The 26,045-nt window shown below is 43.9% G+C and overlaps 1 protein-coding gene and 1 long non-coding RNA gene across 7 annotated transcripts in view; one reads left to right on the top strand and one right to left on the bottom strand.

Annotated features, from left to right (window-relative positions):
• DNAH5 (dynein axonemal heavy chain 5) overlaps window positions 1-26,045 on the bottom strand; it is a 178,137-nt gene that overhangs the window by 40,732 nt on the left and 111,360 nt on the right. For all 5 annotated transcript variants that reach the window (XM_053397140.1, XM_053397141.1, XM_053397142.1 and 2 more), the window contains 13 exons: window positions 25,117-25,247; window positions 23,580-23,733; window positions 21,463-21,730; window positions 18,404-18,635; window positions 17,133-17,247; window positions 16,760-16,936; window positions 16,378-16,581; window positions 13,963-14,142; window positions 11,524-11,661; window positions 7,001-7,136; window positions 3,493-3,809; window positions 2,142-2,297; window positions 935-1,117 (listed from right to left, as the gene is read on the bottom strand). In XM_053397140.1, the coding sequence (XP_053253115.1) occupies window positions 935-1,117; window positions 2,142-2,297; window positions 3,493-3,809; window positions 7,001-7,136; window positions 11,524-11,661; window positions 13,963-14,142; window positions 16,378-16,581; window positions 16,760-16,936; window positions 17,133-17,247; window positions 18,404-18,635; window positions 21,463-21,730; window positions 23,580-23,733; window positions 25,117-25,247 (2,391 nt within the window). The remainder of the gene's footprint in view (window positions 1-934; window positions 1,118-2,141; window positions 2,298-3,492; window positions 3,810-7,000; window positions 7,137-11,523; window positions 11,662-13,962; window positions 14,143-16,377; window positions 16,582-16,759; window positions 16,937-17,132; window positions 17,248-18,403; window positions 18,636-21,462; window positions 21,731-23,579; window positions 23,734-25,116; window positions 25,248-26,045) is intronic.
• On the top strand, window positions 914-25,166 carry LOC128417916 (uncharacterized). 2 transcript variants are annotated; one of them, XR_008331607.1, is made up of 4 exons: window positions 914-1,013; window positions 3,530-3,673; window positions 5,613-5,830; window positions 25,112-25,166. It is a non-coding gene; the product is annotated as an uncharacterized LOC128417916 (long non-coding RNA). The 2 variants fall into 2 exon arrangements; XR_008331606.1 differs by lacking the exon at window positions 25,112-25,166 and adding an exon at window positions 13,971-14,374 and having other exon boundaries at window positions 915-1,013.

Here is a 26,045-nt window from a genome sequence, read left to right as displayed (position 1 = left end):
CAGAATGTCCCCAATAAAGTCCCATGGCATCTGTTAAAACTCCGAAGCCTGTGGGCCCTTTCTGAAGTCCTTTCGCATGCAGCTAGGACCAGTTTCTTCACCTCTGAACTTCTTCTATGATGCACAACTTAGCAGAGTAGTGCAGCTTTTCCTAGGCAACGATCGAGACTGCTCAGTCTGGATGACGGTCAGGAACAAAGCTGACGACTGGTTTTGTAGTTTATTATATATGGCAGTAAACTCACAAGCTATATACAAGTTACTATATACAGACATGAACTTTATCCCTCTCCAAGCACTCCAGGTTACTCCTAACTAGACAAACAATGTCATAGGTCATGCTGCCTATATAAGAGACCTCAGGCAATCACTGAGCTGTTATTAGGCCCTCTAATCTCCAGACAAATTTCTCCCGTGCTCTTGTCTCCCTAGCCTGTAGTCAAAACACTAATTGCTCACTTGCCAAGCTGCACGTAGACTATGAACTCCAACAGCATCATCAGTTAAAGAACCTCAGGTTGGAGGGATGGGGAAAGGGCCCTGAAGTGCCACCTGTCAGTCAAAATGGACTATGGGCATGACTCATGCAGATTCATACGTCCATATGCAATGTAAAAAAGTTTTTAAATATATATATATATATATATATATATATATATATATATATATATATATATAAAAACACAGAAATAGTAGGTGGGAAAGCAGAGGATATGTATGAAAGAGAAAACATTGCTGAACTATGTTGATTCTGCTTCAAGTATCTCACTTATTTTACTGGAGTGTTGTTTTGTCTGGTCCCCACTACATCTCAGGAAGCTGTGAAGCTCATCATTCCAATGTTAGAAAACAGAAACAAATCACCACGGTAAACGGCAACAAAACTCTGTACAAATGATAGTTCCAGAATTGTCAGAGATTCTTTCTCACTTACCTGTTTTTCTGTTAGAATGACTCTCCCTAGAAGCTGGTCTTCTAGACCCTTCATAGTGACAGTAAAATCGATAATGGAGGTACGAGCACTAATCTCGGGGGTATATGCTGGATTCGGGAGCTTGGTGGTAATATAAAGTCTGAAGCCATTCATTACATCCATTTCTTTATCCCCAACTTTTACCTAATTAACAAAAGCGATGATGGGAGTAGAAGAGAATTAGAAGCCCCCAAAAAAGCTTTATTGTAGTACTCTTTCAAGCATCGGCTTGTTATTGAGGGTGCAACACCTAGCTTCTGTTAATCCGCTCCACTTCCCAGTGGGGAGGAGTTGCAGTGGACCGCGTGGCCACCCACTCCCCACCAGGGGCAGGGGACTTTGTCCCCCGTTGCCTGGGGGATCCCAGCCATGTTAGAGCCCGGCCAGCCAATCCGCTGGCTGGGGGGGGCGTGGCCGGGCCAGTTTAAACCGAGGAGCAAGCCAGGGAACTTCCTCTTTGGCTTACTTCCTCAATCACCTGCCCTCCCTCACTATTTGCAGGTTAGGCACTGGCCTTGCTATGGACTTCGGTCAGTCACCTTGGTTGTCCGAGGGGCCTGGTAGGAATTTTTCCACTTGGCAAATTGGCATTGGCCACTTGGTTTTCACCTACCTCGTAGCAATCATCACAACTTTGTTAGGGTTGTGGTTAGGCATTGTTTGACCTTGTGGGGGGGAGGGGAGGTGTGGCCATCACCTGCCCCTCCATGCTTAAGGGTTTTCGGTTAAAGGAATCCGGGGGTGTTGATCTTGTCTGAAGCCTGGTTGGGGGCTAGGGCCTTGACACGACCCCCACGGGAACACCGGGAGGAGCTTGAGTTGGTTCGCATCGACAGGGCTCCCCCTACCGGTGGCTTACCCTTACTGGACTTCCTGCGCAGCGGGCAGGAGTCAGATATAGTTGGGTCCAATCAATGCCTAAGCCGATACCGCTCACATTCTGTAATTCAATAAAGTTATGCCCTAAATTTGCCCAGAAACATAAACCTAATATCTGTGTCCTTGTGTGAGTTATTTCCTAACAAGGGGGTGGCTGCGGGGTCTCGACACGCAACTGTTTTACTTTAGTAAAGCAACACTTGGTATTTCAAACAGTTGCCATGTAAGCAATTACACTTTTGTTAATGCAGCAGACGGTAAGTTTAAAGAACATTTTTACTTCCCTCACCTTGTATGTAGAGCCTGTTTTGATGAAGTTTCTTTCCAGCACATTGTCCAAAGCTGGATCCAGTTCTTCGCCAACATCTTCAATTAACAATGGCCTTCCAAGAGACAGGCTATCCTCCAAGTGGTTTCTAAAATACTTGTGATTTAAAGAGGTGATCTGAAAATAGAAGCATTCTGACCATCTATTAAGCTGTTTGCTCACAAGGGGAATAACCAACTCTCTCCTCTGCCCCATGCTCCCCTTTAGTGCTGACCTTTAAAGCCCTAAACTGCTTTGGACCCGTATACCTGAAGGAGCGTCTCCACCCCCATCATTCAGCCCAGACACTGAGGTCCAGCTCCGAGGGCCTTCTGGCCGTTCCCTCACTGAAAGAAGTGAGGTTACAGGGAACCAGGCAGAGGACCTTCTTGGTAGTCACGTCACCCCTGTGGAAGGCCTCCCATCAGATCTCAAGGAAATAAACAACTATACAACCTTTAGAAGACAGCTGAAGACAGGGAAGTTTTTAATGTTTGATGTTAGATTATGTTTTTGTATATGCTGGAAGCCACCCAGAGTGCCTGGAGCAACCCAGTCAGACGGGCATGGTACAATTATTATTATTATTATTATTATTATTATTATTATTATTATTATTATTTTGCGAGGCACTCTGCTTCATACTGTATCTAAGTTATGTACAGAAAGGGAGTTAGTCTTTGTGTCGTTTGCCCATTCCTTGTGATTTTGTTTGTACAGGGGGATGGAAATGGTTAATGTAGATTGACCAATGAGAAAGCTCAGAGGCGGAGCCTACCTGGTTTTGAGGCTCAGCCCTGGGGCTTTACCACTGGGAGATAGAGCAGTCAGAGCCAGACAGAGCCCGTAAAAGGCGAACATAGCGGTTGTGACAGCTAGAGTGAGAGACAGGGATAGAACTGAGAGAGGAGAGTGTGACAGTGTGAGATAGTGCCACATCTAGTTAAGGGCGCGCATTTGAGAAACCATTCTGAATATATTTAAAACCTGTTTGTTCTTCAACTTTAATCTTTGTTGTTGACTTTACAACCTGACCTAGACTCAGTATTTCACCAGAAGAAACCTGGTTGGCGGCAGCGGAAGAATAAAGCAGTAGTGTACAGGTCAATAGTCTGTGAAATGACCAGGAGCTCTGTACGAACGCCACAGTCTTCTATCCCAATATTGATTATTTACAAAATGCACCCAAAGTCATTTTTAGTACCCATACGTTCTTTATTAAAATGTTATTTTGGAATATGTGATGCATGCTACGGGTCGCATTTTCATCACTGCTGACTAAAATGCCTTTTTTTAATGAGCAGGAATATAAGCAAAATGGAATCTGGTTTACCTGAAGTTCATTCCTGGTTTCCTTGTTTTTAATCCAGATCTTGCCTTGAGTCTGCGGGTCAATCAGCAAAGGATAACGAGCTGCTTTTGTGACTATGATGCCATTTTGTATAGACAGGTCGTCATTTGGCAACCCTTGAAGGTTCCATTCGCTGACCGTGGGAGCATCTATCAACATCTCTGTGAGATTCAGATTGTTTCCAAATGGGATTTTTCTGGTTTTCATTTCTTTTTGCCAACCGGTTAACAACAGATTTCGGAACTCTTGGTTAAAAGGACCGGAATAGGACAGAAAGGCCGTGGCAAGCAGCACATCCCCTAAATTAATACACACAGAGAGAGATCACATTTGATAAATGCTGAAGGAGCAATATCAAAGCGCTGTTGAGCAAATTGCATGTGCTTGCAGTGAATACAAACACAAATATCTCTAAGAAGCGAGAAGCAAAAAACCCTAAGATTTAATGGGCCTCTCTCACTCAATTTATGTGAATATCTGATCACTGTTCATGCAGAACAGAAAGCACATAAGAGGCATTTGTAATGAGAATAAGCATTATGGCCAGTACAGATGTTATATTCTCATTGCAAACATGCTCTCGGAATACAGAAACAAGACCTAATGTGTTAGAATGTTGGATCCAGAATTTTCATGAGCGGGAAAAAGAGGAGAGCTAGTTTTTGCAGATCCCCCTGGAAAGCTGTTCTGAAAGGTTGAAGGACCCTCTGAAATACTAGTGTGGGAGGTCAGTGTGCACTCGTTGCAGTCTCTCAAAGTTGCACTTTTTGAACCAGTATGAGAACCGAAATACAGGCATCTTTCAAAATTCACACATATCTGAATTTTGCAATGCAATTTCCTAACCAAACAATGGTGACAAGAATGCATATGAATGGGGAAAGTGTGTATAAAAATTAAATACATAGGTGAAAATAACATATAAAAATGCATTATATTAGGAAAATCTGCTTGCAAAAATCACGGAATCATTGTAGAGTTGGAAAGGACCTAAGGGTCATCTAGTCCAACCCTCTGCAATGCAGGAATCTGAACTGAAGCCTGCATGACAGATGGTCATCCAGCCTCTACTTAAAAACCTTCAAGGAAGTAGAGTCCAGTACAGTAGTACCTCGGGTTATATACGCTTCAGGTTACATACGCTTCAGGTTACAGACTCCGCTAACCCAGAAATAGTACTTCGGGTTAAGAACTTTGCTTCAGGATGAGAACAGAAATCATGCTCCGGTGGCACAGCAGCAGCAGGAGGCCGCATTAGCTAAAGTGGTGCTTCAGGTTAAGAACAGTTTCAGGTTAAGAACAGACCTCTGGAACAAATTAAGCACTTAACCCGAGGTACGACTGTAATGGGAACATTCATCCAAACAGGCCACAAAAATGTGCTTATTAGGAGAAATTCACACCAAAATGCAGATGAATTTTCATGAGCCCTCCCCTCCCCCAGCAAATTGCTGCGAAATTCTGAAGAACTGAATTTAATATTTGGAAGAACTGAATTTAATATTGGAAAAGTGAGAAATGAAGACCCAAAATTGGCAGGTCTTTCCATCCCTAACTGCCGCCTATGGGAGTGGGTCAGCACTGATGAACTGTTGCTCTCCCATTGCTGCCAGTCACAGCTTATCCAAAAGAAGTATGCCTTCAAAAATTAAAATAAAACAGGGCATTCAGAAGACTGGCTGCATTAGCCTGTTTGTTGTTTGTATTACTGAGTCCTGTGACACTTAAGAGGGCTACGAAATGTATTGTGATGTGATCTTTCATATGCTCAAGCAAACTTGAACATAAGTTGGATAAAGGCAGCTTTAGGCTACCAGAGCTCTCGTCTATTCAAGGTTATCGCAAAGCTCTCAATTGCTTTTAACCAAGGCATTGAAAATGTCCCCAGCTAGACAATAACACAAGTTCTTGCAGTCCGCAGTTGATGAAACATAGCCATTGCGACTGACAATTTTACAGAGTGCTGAAATGTCAGTGCATTCACCGCATGTGGTGGACGTGCAAGATGACAAAAGCATACTGGGAAATGATTTATAATGAGTTGGGGTGGGGGGAATGTTTAAAACTACTTTTGTACAAAAATCAAAAGCCTTTTTTATTAGGAATTCTAGGTCCAGAAATACCAAAGGAGCAGTAGAGACTGTTTATGTACTCTGCGACAGTTGCATGGATGCTCCTTGCCCAAAGATGGAAGAAAGATAAAGTACCTACAAGAGAAGATTGGCTGCTAAAGATGATGGGCTACGCCGACATGGCGAAAAGGACTGGGAAGATCAGAGATCAAGAAGAGAACAAATTTAACGAAGAATGGAGAAAATTCGTAAGTTACTTAAAAGAACACTGTAAACAATTGAAGGAGAAGGAGAAGGAGAAGGGGATGACAGAGGACGAGATGGTTGGATAGTGTTCAGGAAGCTACCAACATGAGTTTGACCAAACTGCAGGAGGCAGTGGAAGACAGGAGTGCCTGGTGTGCTCTGGTCTATGGGGTCACAAAGAGTTGGACACGACTAAACGACTAAACAACAACAAACAAACAATTAAAAACAGTGGCAGGATCCTAAAAAAACACTTGCAATGCAGCTAGAACTATGGTGAGAATTAAGTATTAAGGAAATTTGGAGAACATTATAAGATGCAGTTGGAAAAGAATAACGATGGAAACCATGGAAGGGTGGAGGGAAGCCCAGGAATTCAGAGATTCCTTTGTGTATATAGGGACATATATGTGTGTGTATGTGCATATAGGGATGCAGGTGGTGCTGTGGTCTAAACCACTGAGCCTCTTGGGCTTGCCAATCAGAAGGTCGGCTGTTCGAATCCCCATGGCGGGGCAAGTTTCCATTGCTCTGTCCCAGCTCCTGCCAACCTAGCAGTTCAAAAGCATGGCAGTGCAAGTAGATAAATAGGTACCGCTGCTGTGGGAAGGTAAGCAGCATTTCCATGCACTCTGGTTTCCGTTACGGTGTCCTGTTGTGCCAGAAGTGGTTTAGTCATGCTGGCCACATGACTCAGAAAGCTGTCTGTGGACAAACGCCGGTTCCCTCAATCTGAAAGCAAGATGAGCACCACACCCCATAGTCGCCTTTGACAGGACTTTGCCGTCCAGGGGTCCTTTACCTTTTTACATTTATGTGTATATGATTATGATTTATTTGTGATGATATTTGTTAATGGCAAAAATGAAGAGTTTTGGATTTGATATCCCGCTTTATCACTACCCTAAGGAGTCTCAAAGCGGCTAACAATCTCCTTTCCCTTCCTCACCTACAACAAACACTCTGGGAGGTGAGTGGGGCTGAGAGACTTCAGAGAAGTGTGACTAGCCCAAGGTCACCCAGCAACTGCATGTGGAGGAGTGGGGACGCGAACCCGGTTCACCAGATTATGAGACTACCGCTCTTAACCACTACATCACACTGGCTCTCCATAATGAATAAAAAATATTTCAAAAAGAAGAAGAAAAGAAATGGCAGTGCATTCGCCTTACCCACGAGCCTCTTCGTTTGCGCAGCAAATTCTTTACTTTGATCAGTCCATCTCTCCTTCTCTCCGGCTAGCCCGCTAATAAGACTAGAGGCCGTCTGCATTTTGTGCCTGCAGCGTTCTGCATCCTCGAGCAATGTCTGCCCAAAGCAAATATATTAGCATGCCTAAGTAGAGAAAACAGCTTGACCCAAATTCCACCTGCAACAGTTTTATGGCGCATAGTGTTTTGTAGATGATGCACTTCCCATTGATATAAGCAGCCTATAGTTCACACCTATCTATTTATTACATTTATATATCACCTTGATCTTCCATGGATCTCAAGGTGGGGTACAGGGTTTCCCCCCTCCCCATTGCATTCTCACAACAACCCTGTGAAGTAGGTTAGGCTAAGAGATAGCGACTGGCCCAGCGAACTTCAAGGCTGAGTGGGGATTTGAACCCTGCTCTCCCTAGATCATAGTCCAACACTCTAACCATTACACCACACTGGCTCTCACTGCATCGGGATTTACTTCCTGCAGATACTTGTGATGCAGAATTTCATTGCCATTGGAGTTCTAGCAAAAGAACAGAGTTTCTAGCCACAGTACTTTGAATCCGGACTGAACGCAAGGATAGGCGCTTGCCTGGGTGCCCAGATTGTTTGTTTGTTTGTTTGTTTGTTTGTTTGTTTGTTTGTTTATAGCATTTTTCCAGCTCTTCAGTCAAATATGCTCTCAGGAGTGCCTCAGATAAAATCTATAAAAACAAGATGGTATACCTGCCTGCTGACCATACTAAAAGGCATGACACAAAAGGGAAAAGGAATGAAGAGGGAAGAGGAAAACAAGCAAATTCAGGCACTCATTCTTAAAGTTACAAAGTAGCTCTTGCACTGACCATCTGGAAGATGAGGATGAGCTAAACAGAACAAGTCTGTGAGCAAAGCACCTGTTTTTTTTTCTTTTTAATATTAGTTTTTATTAGATTTTTCAAAGGTTTTAACAAACATACTTTACATACAATATATCATTCACTTAAATATTTTTTCTTTTTGACTCCCCGCCCCACCATGATGTTTTTATTCTTATCCTTAATTGCTGCATTGTACTTGTTGCTAAACCCCCTAATGCCGTCTTGTCTTTTTTTATCCGTGGCTCATTTCTTGAATCCTGCCCCCGATTTCATATCACCAAAATACTTTGACAGATCATTCAGAAAAGGCCTCCAGTTTTCCATAAACAGTTCAACACTTTGATCTCTTAGTTTTTACAGTCCATTTCGCCATTTCAGCATAATCCATGAATTTTAGGAATTCACCCTGCTTTCTAACTGTGCTGGTTTAATTTTTTTTTTTTTAAATAATATTTATTAAGATTTTCAGAGATACAGAAAGAAAAAGAATAGAATACATTCAAAGCCTTCTTTTCAAACACCCTCTTTCCGGGACTCCCTCCTTCCCCCACCCCTACCATATTCCCCTATCATATTGTTGGCTCCACAAGTTCTCAGTTCTAATTAAAACTTAATTTGTTTAAACCATTATTCAAATTTAAATTTAAAATTATTCAGTCCTCACCAGTACCCTTAATAAAAGACAAAAGTTCTCTCCCCAGGGCCCACCCCCTTTCCATTCCACAATTTCCCCTTTTTTTTAGTGATAAAGACACCTCACACAATAAAGAAATAAGAAACAAGGAATAAAAAGTATAGTAAATGAAAAAAAGCCAATTCAAAAAATAGTTGACAAGCCTTTGGATTCTAGTTCTCCCCCCCCCCGTCCCCGGTTTAATTTCCCCCTGACCACTAATCCATATTGTCTGCCTGGAATTCTTAAAGTCCATAAATCACATTTTCCCCCCGATTCCTTGCTGGCTTTTTTCTTTTTATAATTATTTTTAAAGTTATTTTTAAAACCATTTAATTTCCAATCTTTAATAAAGCTCCCCCCATTGTTCTTTCCAAGTTGTAGTCCAGTTTCCTCTTGTTCCGCTGCCAAAACGTTCTAATTCAGAAGTTTAGTAGGTCTGCAGGGATTATTGTTATTCAGGAACAAAAACATACGTTCAGTCCCTTCCTTTCTTCAATAGAAAATTCTATTGTTTAGCTAAACACCCTGTAGACACAATATTGTTTCCGTTTCGCAGCTTTCCCAGAAGATAACCAGTCCTGTAGAATTCCAATGGTATTTTTCCACTTACGACCTTCTTTGTAATGTCCCAAAACTCCTCTAGGGGGATTGTTGTAACTTTGTTTTCTCTAGTCCAAAAGTCCGATTGTTATCCATGTTTTCGCCATTTTATATCCAAGTTTTGACAAATTGTAACAAATTGTAACAAAATTAACCAGCAAAGTCCTCATAATCAAGTCCTCTTTAAATTTCGGACTTTGACAGCTACTTTGACAGCTGTCAAAATCTCCTTCGCTTTTCGCCAGGCTCTCTCCTCAATCACCCCGGTTCCCAGGGGGGGGGGGTTACGTTTTCCTTCTCCCTCAATTCTTCCTCCAGCGCAGTTCTTGTAGTTTCCCATCGTGGAATCTTAGTTCTTATCAGCAATTCAATTCTTTTTGGACCTTGGTTTCCCAGTCCTTGTTTTGGAAGGTTTACAGTAGGGAGGGGGACTGACTTCCTTTTTGGATCCCCCCCCCGCTCGTATCAAATCCGAAAAAAATTCTTTTTTTCTCCTTTTAAACCCGGTTTCCAAATTACTCACGGGTTGTTGTTACAAATCCGAATTCTCAATGGAAGAAGTCAGCGCTCTCCGCCGGATGGCATGCGGCTTCGCTCGGCAGGGATAGCAGAGGACTCAAAGCACCACGCTTCTCCCCGGCACCCGATCCGTAGCCTTTAAAAAGGCTCCTTCACGAGTCGGGAGGGCGCTAGCAGTGCCAGCCGAGTCTCCATGTCCACGGCCTCCGTGGCCGTGGTTTTTAAGGGTCCCCGCGTCGCCGATGCGGTAGGACCCAGCCCCTGCCGAGCAGGCTCCCTCCGGAGCTCGGAGGGAGTCCGCCATTCGGCGATGGCGCCAACCCGGAAGTCCCCCTAACTGTGCTGGTTTAAGACCAAAAGCTCTTCATCAGAGTCATTAGTGACCACAGGAGTGTTTTATAAATTGGGGGAGGAGGTGCTCAAGGCAGTTGTGATGCAACTAAAACGGCTTACTTTTCAAATACAATTTCATATCTTTTTGTTTAATGGGCAAGTAACAAAGCCATGGGACACGGGTGGCGCGGTGGTCTAAACCACTAAGTCTAGGGCTTGCTGATCGGAAGGTCAGCGGTTCGAATCCCCATGACAGGGTAAGCCCCCATTGCTTGGTCCCAGCTCCTGCCAACCTAGCAGTTCGAAAGCACACCAGTGCAAGTAGATAAATAGGTAGCGCTCTGGCGGGAAGGTAAACGGCGTTTCCGTGCGCTGCTCTTGTTTCGGCAGAAGCAGCTCAGTCATGCTGACCACATGACCCGGAAAAACTGTCTGCGGACAAACGCCGGCTCCCTCAGCCAGTAAAGCGAGATGAGCGCCGCAACCCCAGTCATTTGCGACTGGACTTAACTGTCAGGGGTCCTTTACCTTTACCTTTTTAACAAAGCAATAAAGCACCAGTGTTGAAATTAATTGGGACTACCCATGCAGCCTTAACCTTGCTGCCACCCAGCTCCTTTCAGGTAAGCAGCAGCAATGCCAATGTTGGGCATCCCCAACAACAATGCCAACTATCTTGGCTTTGCCAAGTGACTACATGCACCCTATAGGAAATTAAGCACCAGGTCAATGCTTGTCTCTGTGATAAAAACAAAACAAAAGAAAGACAGCCATTGACCTGGTGCTTAATATCCTATAGGGTACATATATATGTGGTGGTCTTGTAGGAAGGTTAAAGCTTACTGGGAAATGATCTATAATGAAATGAAAAGGATGTTCAAAATAACCTTTGTAAAAAAACAACACCCAGAAGCTTTTCTTTGGGAATTATAGGGACAGAACTACTTAAAATGTATAGAAACTTATTCATGTATGCTACTACAGCAGCAAGAATGTTACTTGCCCAAAAATGGAAAGAAGCAAAAGTCCCAGCAAAGGAAGAATGGATACAAAAACTTATGGAATATACAGAAATGGTGAAACTTACCGGAAGAATAAGAAATCAAGACAACGAACCTTTTATTTTAAAAAATGGAAATGGTTTATTGAATATTTACCGACAAATTGTAAACAGATAAGAACATTGGCAGGATTATTGTAAGAATATCTATTCTTACATAGATATTATATAGATGAATAAGAAGATATTCTTATTCATAAGAATATCTATTTAAAGAAGACGAATAAATGAGCAAATTAAGTTAATTTGGAAATGCAGAAGATATTAAAAATAAATTGAAGGAACCGCAGAAAGAGGGGGAAGGTAGTCAAGTTTTGAAATGTCAAAATGATTGTAAAATTAGTGAAATGTATAAAATAAGTGAAATGTATAAACTTGAAAAGCATAATAAAAATAAATGCTTTTCTCTGTGAAACGCCTCCCGGGCAGAGTGACGTACCTGTTTCTCTCTCATTGCCTTCTCATACTCAGCCTGCACAATATCTAGCTCAGTTTGTTTGGCATCCAACTCGGCTTGAGCTTTTTGGAGATCCAACATGGCAGTGGCCAGACGGTTCTCTTGTACTGCCAGGTTAGCCTAGAATACACCCATTCACAGAGAACAACTGTCATAAATTGCTAAACAGGATTGTAATATATACGTATATATATATATATATATATATATATATATATATATATATATATATGAAAAACAGGCAAAGCTCTTTTTTAAAAAAAGCATAAAATTGACTGCATGTGGTAAGTGTAGCCATTGATAAATGAATGTTTAATGGAGTGGTAATAAATTTGATGCAGTATTACAGATTACAGTATTAATGATACTGAAAGGCCACACTGTTTTGAAAAGAGACAGTAAGCAGACCTACACATATAACGGACTGCAGGAGGCAGATTTTTCATTCTCCCCTTTGGAATAAATGCAACAAACAACTCCTTACGAATCGAAATGCAGCACATGAGGAAGGCTCCATCCAAACCAGGCTTCCTCAAACTCAGCCCTGCAGCTGTTTTGGGACTACAACTCCCATCATGCCTAGCTAACAGGACTAGTGGTCAGGGATGATGGGAACTGTAGTCCCAAAACAGCTGGAGGGCCGAGTTTGGGGATGCCTGATCCAAACATTCTCTCTGCTGTGCTAGTTTCTACTTTTTGCAAAGAGGGTTTGCTTTAAAAAGTATATATGTAGAGGAACATTTAAAAATGTGCAATCCTTCCCAAAGAACAAGAGCACCCTTGAGCCTCATCCAGAGGCTCCAACTGGTAGAAAATGCTCTGGTGCTCAGAAACTTGCATTACCAGCCCATGTTCAGCGTAGTATTAGTAATTTGTAGAAACATAATAATTTGGTCCTGGATACGTCAGGAACTGCCCAGTCCTTTATATCTCTAATTAATCACTGAGGTCTTGAGGAGAGTCACTGTTTGGTGGTCATACCCCCATGGTGCAGATGCACAGCTCATGTCCACAAGGAGATTTGTGTGCTCATTACTGTGGGCCCAATCCTGCTGAACTCCCTTCCAGTTGAGGTCAGACAGCCCCTCCTTGCCCCCCCCCCGCCCCTTGAACGTCCGGTGCTTACTGGTGACTTTTTGTTATTCCAGCAGGTTTTTAAAGTGAATTCTGATTTTATGCTTTAAACTTGTTTTAACCTCCTTGCATCAGGTCTCCTCTGTAGAGACGACTGTGATTAAGAGGTACCGTATTTTTCGCTCTATAGGACGCACTGGACCATAGGAGGGGGAGAAGAGGGAAAAAAATTCTTGTTCTCCCCCTCTAAAACAAGGTGCATTCACCTAAAGCCTCCGGAGCGCAGCGGGAGTTACCACTGTGCTCTGGAGGCTTCAGGCGGCTACCTTGGAAGCCTGGAGAGTGAGAGGGGTCGCTGCGCACTGACCCCTCTCACTCTCCAGGCTTCAGTGAAGGCAACCCGAAGCCTCTGGAACATGACGGGAGTTCCCGCTGGGCTCCGGAGCCTTCGGGCTCCTTTCGACCTGCTCTTTGGGGCTGGTGGGGGGAAGCGCTGCTTTCCCCCACCGCCAGCCCCGAAGAGCAGGTCGGGGAACAGCGCAAAGGCTGCGCGCAGCCTTGCCGCTGCCCCCCAAGCTTGTGGAGCTGGCGGTAGGGGAAACGCTGCTTTCCTCCACCGCCAGCCTCAAAGATCCCTGAAGCCTTTGGAGCGCAGCGGGACTTCATGCTGCACTCCAAAGGCTTCAGGTTCCTTTCGCTGACCCAAAGCCTTTGGAGCGCAGCACGAGTTCCTGCTGCACTCCAAAGGCTTGAGGCTTCAGGGACAGCGTTTGTAGCCTCCGCAAGGCAGCAGGGTGAAGGCACCCCGCTGCCCTGCGGAGGCTTTGCGCAGCCATCCCCAAGCTAGAATAGCAAGACGGAGCACTCCGTCTCCCTGTTCTGGCTTCGGGGACAGCCTTTGTAGCCTCTGCAGCTAACCCCAAGCTAGAACAGCGAGACAGAGCGCTGCGCAGCACTTCGTCTCCCTGTTCTGGCTTTGGGCTTAGCCATGCAGCCTGCATTCGCTCTTTAAGATGCACACACATTTCCCCTTAATTTTTGGAGGGGGGAAAGTGTGTCCTATAGAGTGAAAAATACAGTATATAAATTGGGGGTGAGGAGTGACACAGTTCATTCTGCAACCATAGGACTCGTGAACATCTAGCCTAAAAGGAAGGGAGGGAGGAAGGAAGGGGAAGAAAGAAAGAAAGAAAGAAAGAAAGAAAGAAAGAAAGAAAGAAAGAAAGAAAGACTCTCAGAAGATCAGGACAAATAATCAGCTTCTTGCACTGCATGTCCCAAGACCATATGCATCAGGTGATTTGGTTTCACTCCAGTTTCAGCTTTGTCTTATTAATTTGCGCTTACCTTTAAAGGCAGAACTTCCTTGTTGATTGCAAAGAAAGCAGCCATCGCTTTGGTCCATGAGCAAATGCCAGCCACGTTTCCACAAACCCTCCTAGCTGTCTCAATATTGTAGTCTGACATTTCAAAGTAAGGGCTCAAGAGCTCCACTACTTCTTCGTTTATTGTATCTTTTGGAAATTGCTAGAGATATCACGGGAAAGATAGTTTAGCTCCACTGACTCGCCCAAAATGAAGTGTACTTTCACCATCCTAAATTAATCTCGAAGCGTGCTCACACTAAGAAAGGCAAACAGTAACAGAGATGCAAACCTTAGGTGACTCCCTATTGACTTTAGAATAGTATCTCAAGGGTCACTAAAGGCTATTTTAAAAGCTGCGCCAAATATGCCTCATTCATCATATCATCATCTTGTGAAACTGTTTTGCTAAATAGGCTCTGTGTAAAAGGTAAAGGGACCCCTGACCATTAGGTCCAGTCGTGGCTGACTTTGGGGTTGCAGCGCTCATCTCACTTTATTGGCCGAGGGAGCCGGCATACAGCTTCCGGGTCATGTGGCTAGCATGACTAAGCCGCTTCTGGCGAACCAGAGCAGCACACGGAAACGCCGTTTACCTTCCTGCCAGAGCGGTACCTATTTATCTACCAGCACTTTGACGTGCTTTCGAACTGCTGGGTTGGCAGGAGCAGGGACTGAGCAACAGGAGCTCACCCCGTTGCGGGGATTCAAACCACCAACCTTCTGATTGGCAAGTCCTAGGCTCTGTGGTTTAACCCACAGCACCACCTGCGTCCCTCCCCCTGTGTACTTTTTATTTAAATTCTATGTACCGTCAATAACATATCCTCCTTAAGGTCATGCTTTTGTAATTGCTGGGAGGAGAAATCCTAATTTAGCAATCACCAAGTTCATCACTTCTTTTAGTGTGATGTAGACGGTGATTTGAATAATCCTATAAATACCTACACGCAAGAGTGTTGCTGCTTCTAAATCAGTCCTAGGTCCTCTTTTTCTCCTGCCAAACCTCCATGGAATTACCCTGTGTGATGCCTTCATATCTCCTTTCTTCCCTAGCAAGTCCATGCTGTTCTTGTAAACACAGTTTTCCATTTCGGCCAAGTGTCTAATTGGCCTCCTGAATCATCCTAAGGCTGTTTCCTTTTATTGCACTTGCAATACAATCACTCCTGTTCTGCATTGCATCTTATGTTCTTGAATTTTACACCTTTGTAATCTGAATTTTACACCTTGTTTTATGTCAACGCAAGCTACTATTTCGGTAACATTGCTGTCTGCGTTAATAAAACCTGGGCTATTTAATTTTCCACATATACGGTCTTCAGGGGAATTCCAATTTAATAAACCGTGGCCAGTCCTGGAACTGGGGATTGTTTGTTTTCATGAATCTTAATCAGGCCCCTAGTTTTTAACAGTACTTCTGGAGGAATTAATTGGGGGCAAAATCCTCTGCGCATTTACTGGGAATGCAACAGTCCTTTCACATGAGATAGTGGCATGCTAAAGTGGCCATGTGTATGCATAAAATTCCACGTTGCTAACACACATACACCTGAGTGCTGAGGGATCTCTATGGTTGGAAACAATCAAGAGCTGAAAGTGTGCTTCTGATAGTTTCTTGGCAAGCAGAGCTAGCTGACAGCATAAATCAGCTGATCGGCAGTGACAGTGAGCCCCTTTGAAATTGTCCATTTGTAGGTGCCCATTTGTCAGTTCAGTTTGTTTTCGAACAGCATCTACCAATGGACATTGCCAGGCTCAATGTAAGCACCAATCAGCTGGCAGCATGCTCCTTTGAAGTTGTTACCCAACATCATGCAACATCAGGTGATCTACAGATGTGTGGCTGTTTTCTAGACCTGAAAAGCAGATAAAAATGCTTTAAATAGGTTTGGGAGAAGGTACTCTGCTGGGGGAAAGGTTGGAAATTCTTTGGGAGGCTAGATTTGTCTTCCAGTTGTCTCAAGGCAAATGTAATGTAGGATAAACACCGACAACTGGGAAACACTGGCCTGTGAGCGCTCCAGTTGGAGAACAGCCTTTACCAAGGCTGTCATGGGCTTTGAAGACACTCGAACTCAGCACGCAAGGGAGAAATATGCTAAGAGGAAGGCACGCTTGGCAAACCCTCACCGTGATCAACTCCCACCCGGAAACCAATGTCCCCACTGTGGAAGGACGTGTGGATCCAGAATTGGCCTCCACAGTCACATACGGACTCATTGTTAAAACCGTGTTTATAGAAGACAATCTTACTCATCTACGAGTGATTGCCAAAGAAGAAAAGGAAGATCTACAGTGTTTGGGCTTCAAAAATTTGCTGAATATATTTTGTTCTGATGCATCAGGCCCACACGCACTGTCTCTGGTTCTGATCGGATCAAGACCTTTGACACACCTGCAGGTTCTGTAAGAAGTTCCCTGCTGTCATCAGCTTCAAGGACTCCTGCCAGGAGGGAAAGGTGCAGTTTTTCTCCTGGTCAATTTTGACAGCGTTTACCCTCCTCTGGAACAGCAGCAACACACAATCCATGATGCGCATGATAAGATGAGGTGGTCGACCCAAAGTACGGACAGTGGCAATGTCTGCAGGCTTGATAGTCTGGGGTATTGAAAACAGCACAGAATTAGGAGGTGCAGTTTGACATCTGAACATCAGTTTGACATCATTGAATCCTCACTGACAGATCTTCTCCTGACAAGAAAAGATTTATCTTATCTTGTGTAAGGCGTCCATTTTATCACAAATAGCTAACACTTTCCACTTGTCCTGCACTAACCTGCAAAGCAGCCTCAGCCTCTTCTAAGGCAGGCTTGGCGGCTTCTAGTTTTTCCTCAGCGATACCCTTGTCTGCCGAAATGCTGTCGACAATAGCCTGGGCTTTGTCTTTCACTTTCTGTACTTCCGCCTTCACCTTTTCAGCAGCCTGCGCTTTTACAGTGACTTCTTTTAACACCTATTGAGGAAACCAAACGCCGACAGAAAGAAAGCAAATTTAAGAGATCTTTGCTATTACAGTAGAAATGTTTCCTGGGCAAAATATTTAATTTTCTTTAAGGGTTTTTCTTTTCATTTCATTTTTCAATAAACAAGCAACAAGATCCCCATGACTCCTCTTTCCACTAAAGCATGAGAATCAAAGCTGGCCTTACCATATCGGCTTTTTCATTGGCAACCTGCAGCTCTTTCTCTTTGGCTTCCAGCTCTTTGCTCAGAGCAGCTACTGATTCAGAGGCCTCTTTCAGCTTCTCCAGTCCAGTATTCATCCTGTATTTTAATGTACATCAATTAAAAAAGATTGATGCCCAAAAGATGTTAGAGCAAAGATTATGGGATAATGCACACAGTGACTTGCGATCTCAATCACACGCAGTCTGTAGTCCGCTGGCAGTAGGAGTACAATATGGGCATGTCTTTAAGTTAACATCTTATATTAAAAACCTGACAGTACCAAACTGTCGAAGGCTTTTCACCAAAGCCAGACTAAACGTCGTTCCTTCTGATGTGTTGGATGGCAGGTTGAGAGGAGTTCCCTACCAGGACAGACTTTGCTCGTGTGCTCAAGACATCGATTCCATAAAACATATTTTGTTGCATTGTGCAAAATATGAGCAAGCCAGGGCTGAACTGATACTACCCTTGCTGGTACCTTTCCCAGGAAAATCAGAGGCTCACTATGTCAGGTTCCTATTGGAAGACCGGACAAATGCTAGAACATTAGCAGTGGCAAAGTTTTTATCGGTGGTTGCAAGAACAAATAATCCCTATATTCTGAACAAAATGCTTGTTTAACCTGGAGGTAGGCTGTATAAATTGTGTATTGCTTTGTAATGATTTGTTGGGTCTCTGGACTGCAATAAAGATTGATGATGATGATGATGATGATGATGAATTAAAAACAAACAAACAAATTCCAGCAGGATCGAAGTCCCCAAAAGGCGCAAGTATCTTTCAAACCTGGATTAGGTGAACTGATCAGAAGTCTCAATCAAATTTCACAGTTCAGATCTTGAAAACAAAGTATTTATGATATATATTTTTTTCAACTAATGCATCTGTTAGCAGCTCACCAGGGGGTGGAAGGCAGAGACACATGCCACCTTTCTTTGACAATGTACAGCATCACTCACCAATTCAGCACCATCCCCGCTAACACACATTATCACTGCAACATATAGCAACTGTGGCCGAACGTAACTATTATTGACATTTACAATATTCCATCTCGAAGGCAACCAGAGCAATGCACAGTCAGTCAAACCACGTACACTCTTAGGTACATTTCACCTGACTCTCTGGTTTGGCCCCAAATGTGAAAATTCAGAGTAGTCCAACGAGAAGTCGTACTGAGAATACAGGCTAATGTGTAAAAATATTTAGAGAAGAGTAAATGAAGGGGGAAATATCGAAGCAAACTCTTCACCTGTTGGCCAACGTTTGCACCTCAGCATGCTTCTCCTTGTATATCGCTTTATACCCCTGAATAAAAGACAGATAAGATTTGGGGGTCACGTGTGTAGACCGGCGGTATCTCTGGAAGTAGTCAACACACTTCTCGGCAACTCCGTCCTGGAAGGAGCCCATGCACTGCACCATCTCACTTTTGATCTCGTCGGTGCAGTCAACTTCGTAGGAGGACAAGAAATGTTCAGACACTGGAAGGGGAAAGGAAAAGAGTTTCCTTCGTTTATGTACAGAAGAAACCTCAGACATGTGGAACGTTTTTGAGCAACATTCACTTTCGGGCAGACATTTAGGGTCAGATGCCCGCAAGGGGCGGGACCAAAGGCAAAAGTGGGTGGAGCAACAAAGGTTAATGTTACCTTTGGACTGTAGGCCAGCTTGTAAAGGCACTCTCATTCCCCTCTGAATTCCCCATCTTGACAAGCAAGAAGCATTATTAGAGTTCAAGAAAAAATTCCAGGCACCCAAAAAACACTCAGAGTGAGGAAACAGTGGGGAGTGGCCTGGAGAAAGTTCAAAGGACCAAGTGTAGATGATGAAGATGAAGATGAAGATGGAGAAGAAGAAGAAGAAGAAGAAGAAGAAGAAGAAGAAGAAGAAGAAGAGGAGGAGTTGTTGTTTGGATTTGATATCCCACCTTTCACTCCCTTTAAGGAGTCTCAAAGCGGCTAACATTCTCCTTTCCCTTCCTCCCCCACAACAAACACTCTGTGAGGTGAGTGAGACTGAGAGACTTCAGAGAAGTGTGACTAGCCCAAGGTCACCCAGCAGCTGCATGTGGAGGAGCGGAGACGCGAGCCCAGTTCACCAGATTATGAGTCCACTGCTCTTAACCACTACACCACACTGGCTCTCTTACCCCTGATTTACAGGTTTAATGCTACAGAGAAATTACCTCAGGGGCTTCCCCCTTAATTTCACTTCAGCCACCACTGAGCTCGCTCCAGAAACGAACTGTGAAGAAAACATGGATAACCAAGCCAACTCCTCCTCTTCCTCCAACCTGGACAATCCTGAAAGTTATCCTAGATTGATCCCTTACATCCCTACTCTCTTGGATCTCTCCTCTCCTTGTCAACTGTCATTCCTGGCCTCATGAGAGCTGGGCCCAACGTGCAAGCCTCTGTTTCCTCACACGGCATACTTTTGCTCAGGCACTACAATGCATTTCTGATTTCCCACCAGCAGTAATTCACGGATACGATATACAGTGGTACCTCGGGTTACATACACTTCAGGTTACAGACTCCGCTAACCCAGAAATAGTACCTCGGGTTAAGAACTTTGCTTCAGGATGAGAACAGAAATCGTGCAGCGGCGGCGCAGCGGAAGCAGGAGGCCCCATTAGCTAAAGTGGTGATTCAGGTTAAGAACAGTTTCAGGTTAACAACAGACCTCCAGAACAAATTAAGTTCTTAACCCGAGGTACCACTGTACATGCAATTTTGCAACATCAATAATTTTAAGCCAATGACCGCCATGCCACTCCAAATAACTGAACAGTGTGCCCACAGAAATCACAATTTTTAATTGCTGCACTTGTTTGGGCAATGCTTGCTTGTTGCTGATTTTCAATTTTATAAGTTCTTATTTCTGGCTTTTTAAAATTTGCATGTCACAGGGCTCTCTGGTTATCCTCCCAGAAGTGAAATCATCTTAGCGCTTATCTCTTTTCACTGCTGGGTAATCCTCTTTTTGTAATTATTGGGTAGTTATGCTGGTATTCTTGTCTTGATGGGATTAGGAATCCCTGTGCTGAGAGAACAGGTAAGTGGGCCTCATTATTTCTGGCATTTGCATTTCTCACATCAAGGCACTTGTTTTAAGAAAGAAACTAAAATGTGCAATAGGTTTTATAAATGCTCTCTCATTCACTAATATGCAGACTGCCCTCTCACATTTTAATAAATAATAATATGGTTTCCCCAGCCACTATGGTCAGCTTCCAGCAAAATATTAAAATACTATAATTCATCAAATATTAAAAGCTTCCTTAAACAGGGTTGACTTCAGATGTCTTCTAAAAGTCATCTGACTAAAAGTCATTATTTCCTTGACATCTGCTGGAAGGGCGTTCCACAGGGTGGGCGCCACTACTGAGAAGGCCCTCTGCCTGGTTCCCTGTAACCTTGCTTCTCACAGTGAGGGAACTGCCAGAAGGCCCTCGGAGCTGGACCTAAGTGTCTGGGCTGAATGATGGGGGTGGAGACACTCCTTCAGGTTTACTAGGCTGAGGCCATTTAGGGCAGGGGTCAGCAACTGTTTTCAGCCGTGGGCCGGTCCACTGTCCCTCAGACCATGTGGTGGGCCGGACTATATTTTTGGGGGGGAAATGAACGAATTCCTATGCCCCACAAATAACCCAGAGATGCATTTTAAATAAAAGGACACATTCTCCTCATGTAAAAACATGCGGATTCCTGGACCATCCGTGGGCCGAATTGAGAAGGCGATTGGGCCGCATCCGGCCCACGGGCCTTAGGTTGCCTACCCTGATTAAAATATTAAAAGCAGCAGTTTTATGCAGGATTACTTAGAGGATTCTTAGAAAAGGTGTTTTAAGGACACGTTGAATCATCCCAAACATTTCCAGAACCTAGTGAGCTATGTAAAAAATATCAACTTTTACATATGTTTTTGAGGACAAATGCTGACATGATCAACTTTTTATATGCAGTGAGAGAAGTTCCTTGGTATCCTATCAAATTTTGGCACGATTTTTCAAAAATTAGGCCACCAAGGAGGTTCCAACTTCATTTCCAGGAGGAGAACCAGATCCAAAGTGAGTTCAATTTGCTACAGGCACAATCCTTCTACTGCTGAAGCCATTACCTATCATCTATTGAAGATGGCGAACCTGCAGCCCTCTGGACATTTTGGACTATAGGTCCCATCATCCCTGACCATGGGCCATGCTTTCTGGGGCTGACGGGAGTTGGACTACAACATTGAGAGTTTGCTCGTCCTCTGATCCATTGCATCTGATCTACGGCAAATCGGCAAATCATTAAGACTCACCTGCAACCAGAGCATCTTTCGGCCAGCGGCTGAACCAGTCTATAGTGCAACCAGAAATCAGCGCAGGGAACTTCAGAGCTCGGTTCCGGAATTTTTCACCCACTGGCGAAAAGCAGAGAACTACGTGCAGGTTCTGACGCACGCGAGTCATGAAATAATCATACAAGTTCTCGTTGGTCGGAGGCCGGCGTGGGTGCTCCTTCTTCATAACAGGTATGAGATCACCAGTGATTTCATCTATTTCATCACGGGCAAATAAGTTGGAAACCTTAGGGTGAAAATATCTATCTTTAATACTGATGTATTTCAATTACAGCCAGCTACTAGAAGATTATGGAACTTTCAGTTGATTATGCATCTGATTTTTAACCTATCAGCAATTAATTCATATACAGTAGTACCTCTGGATGCGAACAGGATCCGTTCCGGAGCCCCGTTCGCATCCTGAGCAGAATGCAACCCGCATCTGCATGTTTTCGCGTGCGCGGGTCGCAATTCACCGCTTCTGCGCATGCACGTGACGTCATTTTGACCGTCTGCGCATGCGCGAGTGGCGAAACCCGGAAGTAACCCATTCCGTTACTTCCAGGTCGCCGCGGAACGCAACCTGAAAACGCTCAACCTGAAGCATATTTAACCCCAGGTATGACTGTATTGCCAAAAAAAATCAACAGAGGTGTCTTTTTGAGATACTGGAGACAGAGTACTAATGGTTAGAACGCCACCTTTAATTTTATTTTTCACTTGCTGTTACTTCAACACACTAACAGATCAGCTGGTGAGATCATGGTGCTGATAATGTCAAGGTTGCAGATCCCTATACGCGACAGCTGCACATTCCTGCATTTCAGAGGCTTGGACTAGATGATTCTCAGAGTCCCTTTCCAACTCTACAGTTCTAGGATTCTAAGAACCAAAATATCATCAACAAACAAATGTGTGTGTCCCACCAATTAGGATTTGCTCCCACTGATTAAAACTGCATCCCCCTAATTAACTGCCTAAAGCTTTACAGCTTTGCACTTTTACTCAGAAGTAGGTTCCATTGTGCTCAGCGGAGATGATTTCCTCGTATGTGTACATACGAATGCTTCTTAATGGGTTAATCTGCCATTAAAGCATCTTGCCCTAACTTTAAGCAAAGCATCTAATCCGACTATCATTCGGAAGCATTCCCTCTGCAAGTCCAATTCTTGGCTGTTTGGTCACCAAGGGCAGAAGGAAGGAGCAACTAACGAAAAAGCAGCAGGGGTGTGTGGATTTGGGGAATATCGTACTCCCTAGCTGGAATTAAGATTGCTGGAAGAAATATCAACAACCTCAGATATGCAGATGTCACAACCTTGATGGCAGAAAGTGAGGAGGAATTAAAGAAACTTTTAATGAGGGTGAAAGAGGAGAGCGCAAAATATGGTTTGAAGCTCAACATCAAAAAAACTAAGATCATGGCCACTGGTCCCATCACCTCCTGGCAAACAGAAGGGGAAGAAATGGAGGCAGTGAGAGATTTTACTTTCTTGGGCTCCATGGTCACTGCAGATGGTGACAGCAGCCACGAAATTAGAAGACACCTGCTTCTTGGGAGAAAAGCAATGACAAACCTAGACAGCATCTTAAAAAGCAGAGACATCACCTTGCCAACAAAGGTCCGTATACTTAAAGTCATGGTTTTCCCAGTAGTGATGTATGGAAGTGAGAGCTGGACCATAAAGAAGGCTGATCGCCAAAGAATTGATGCTTTTGAATTATGGTGCTGGAGGAGACTCTTGAGAGTCCCATGGACTGCAAGAAGATCAAACCTGTCCATTCTGAAGGAAATCAATCCTGAGTGCTCACTGGAAGGACAGACCCTGAAGCTGAGGCTCCAATACTTTGGCCACCTCATGAGAAGAGAAGACTCCCTGGAAAAGACCCTGATGTTGGGAAAGATGGAGGGCACAAGGAGAAGGGGACGACAGAGGACGAGATGGTTGGACAGTGTTCTCGAAGCTACCAGCATGAGTTTGACCACACTGCGGGAGGCAGTGGAAGACAGGAGTGCCTGGCATGCTCTGGTCCATGGGGTCACGAAGAGCTGGTCATGACTAAACGACTAAACAACAACAACAACATTGTACCTCTCCGGAAGACAGGACATTGTTCATGTACTCCAAGAAAGCCTCATCCTTTATCTCATTATCTGTAAAGATGAAGCTGATGCCTTTTCCTTGCTGTCCAGCAGTCCTATACAGATGCTTCAAATCTTCCATTAGGTTGGATGTGTTATAAGACCTTTGGAAAGAGAAAAAACAAGGGCATTGGTAAACGAAGCTCCCTGGCTGTGCCAATGGAAAAATCCATGCAAGGAGAGGAGCCTCCCAGCAAACATGGCTTTTTTTGCCAAGTTTATTCTTCTTTTATTGGCTGTTGTTTTTTGAGCTACACAGTACAATCCTATGCCTCTTCACTTAGAAGTAAGTGCCATTCAGCTCAGTTGAACCTCTTCCTTGGTAAGGATGTGCAGAATCCCAAGTGTGCAGAACAGGCCAAGTGTGTAAAACTGTGATTTCACAAGTTAAATGCGCATGACTTGTGAGTCAACTGGATTTTCTGTTCCACATCATCACCTGTCAAAAACTAGGTTAGTCATCTTGCTGTCTGCAGCGGACAGTTGAGGGGAAAAGAAGGAATATGCTTTGCTGGAAACCTTTGTCATACGAGCGGGCCTCATGCATGCATACCTCGATAAACCTTTAGATTCATTAAGAAACATCACAAACCTTTAAGTTAGAAAAAAGTGGTATAAAATATCTCTCTCTCTCTCTCTCTCTCTCTCTCTCTCTCTCTCTCTCTCTCTCAATGTGGGGCGGGTAGGACTTTCTGAGAAAAGGGGTTGGGGCACCTGTCATTTTTCAGATTGATGAACATGAGCCCAGTACGTTTCCAAGCACAATTCAAAGTGTTGTGCTGACCTTTAAAGCCCTAAATGGCCTCAGTCCAGTATACCTGAAGGAGCGTCTCCACCCCCATTGTTCTGCCCGGACACTGAGGTCCAGCGCTGAGGGCCTTCTGGCAGTTCCCACACTGCGAGAAGCCAAGTTACAGGGAACCAGGCAGAGGGCCTTCTCGGTAGTGGCACCCGCCCTGTGGAACGCCCTCCCACCAGATGTCAAAGAGAAAAATAACTACCAAACTTTTAGAAGACATCTGAAGGCATCCCTGTTTAGGGAAGCTTTTAATGTTTAATAGGTTATTGTATTTTAGTGTTTTGTTGGAAGCCGCCCAGAGTGGCTGGGGAAACCCAACCAGATGGGCGGGGTATAAATAAATTATTATTATTATTATTATTATTATTATTATTATTATTATTATATTCTTCTCAGAGTTCTTGTTCTTCCAGAAAGATGTTTTAAACATGAGAACTAGCACACAAAGAGTTTTCTTCCCTACTAGTAATTGGTTGTGTATCCTTGTTTTGATTTTTACAAGTTAAAACTTTAGTTGATATCCTGAACAGGCATGGCATCTTTCTTCGCATCAAACTTTTTTCTTTTTTTTTTTAAAAAAAAGGAAGATCTGATCAAGACCTATGCCAGGGAGAACAAGTTCCGTATGAGCCAAATGCATGCTCTTTCATTCTAAATGCTCAAACCACGTTTTTGTTCGACAGCCTACCTTGTTAATGTGATCTGGAACATATCGTAGCCAGCTATGAATGATGCCAGCTTAGTCAAGCTCTGCTTTCCAGACCCACCAACTCCGACAAGCAGAGCATTTCCACGAGGAGTCCGAATAACTCGAGAGATCTGCAATACACCACAAGATTGATGGTGAGGTATATAGTTCTAATCACAAGATACTAGTCAGGCTTCTGCGATGGTTTTAGAAGACATCTAAAGGTAGCCCTGTTTAGAGAAGCTTTTAATGTTTAATAGATTATTGTATTTTAATATTCTGTTGGAAGCCGCCCAGAGTGGCTGGAGAAACCCAGCCAGATGGGCGTGGTATAAATAATAAATTTATTATTATTATTATTTTCCTGCAATTGCAGATCACAGAGGCCTTGCCTTGACCCTTAAACCTAATCTCCAGAGCTGTCCAAGACATTTTGCCGCCCAAGGCAAAGGACAAGACGGTTCCCCTTCCATTTCATGAATGGACTAGCAGCTGAATTTCAAATGAACACTGGCAATGGGACAGTGTCTTCCATACCTAAGGGCAGCAGACTAGCTTAGATATCATACAGCTCTGCTTCCAATAAGTTTCTACCACCCACCCTCTCACTGCCGGCTCTTCAGACTTCCCCCAACCTGATGTCCTCCAGATATTTTGGGCTGCAACTTCCATCAACCTTGACCACTGGCCACACTGGCTAGGGGGAATGGGACCTGTAGTAAAAAAAGTCAACAAAATCTGGAAGCTGTGGAGACTGACTGACCCACAACATTTAAATATGGAACTCTAAGGGCTTAATCTAAGGGACGCGGGTGGTGCTGTGGGTTAAACCACAGAGCCTACGGCTTGCCGATCAGAAGGTCGGCGGTTCAAATCCCCGTGACAGGGGTGAGCTCCCGTTGCTCGGTCCCTGCTCCTGCCAACCTAGC

Source organism: Podarcis raffonei, chromosome 7 (assembly GCF_027172205.1).
Source record: "Podarcis raffonei isolate rPodRaf1 chromosome 7, rPodRaf1.pri, whole genome shotgun sequence".
Lineage (NCBI taxonomy): Eukaryota > Metazoa > Chordata > Lepidosauria > Squamata > Lacertidae > Podarcis > Podarcis raffonei.
Note: the sequence above shows the minus strand (reverse complement) of the source record. Positions and strands in the feature narration are given on the sequence as shown.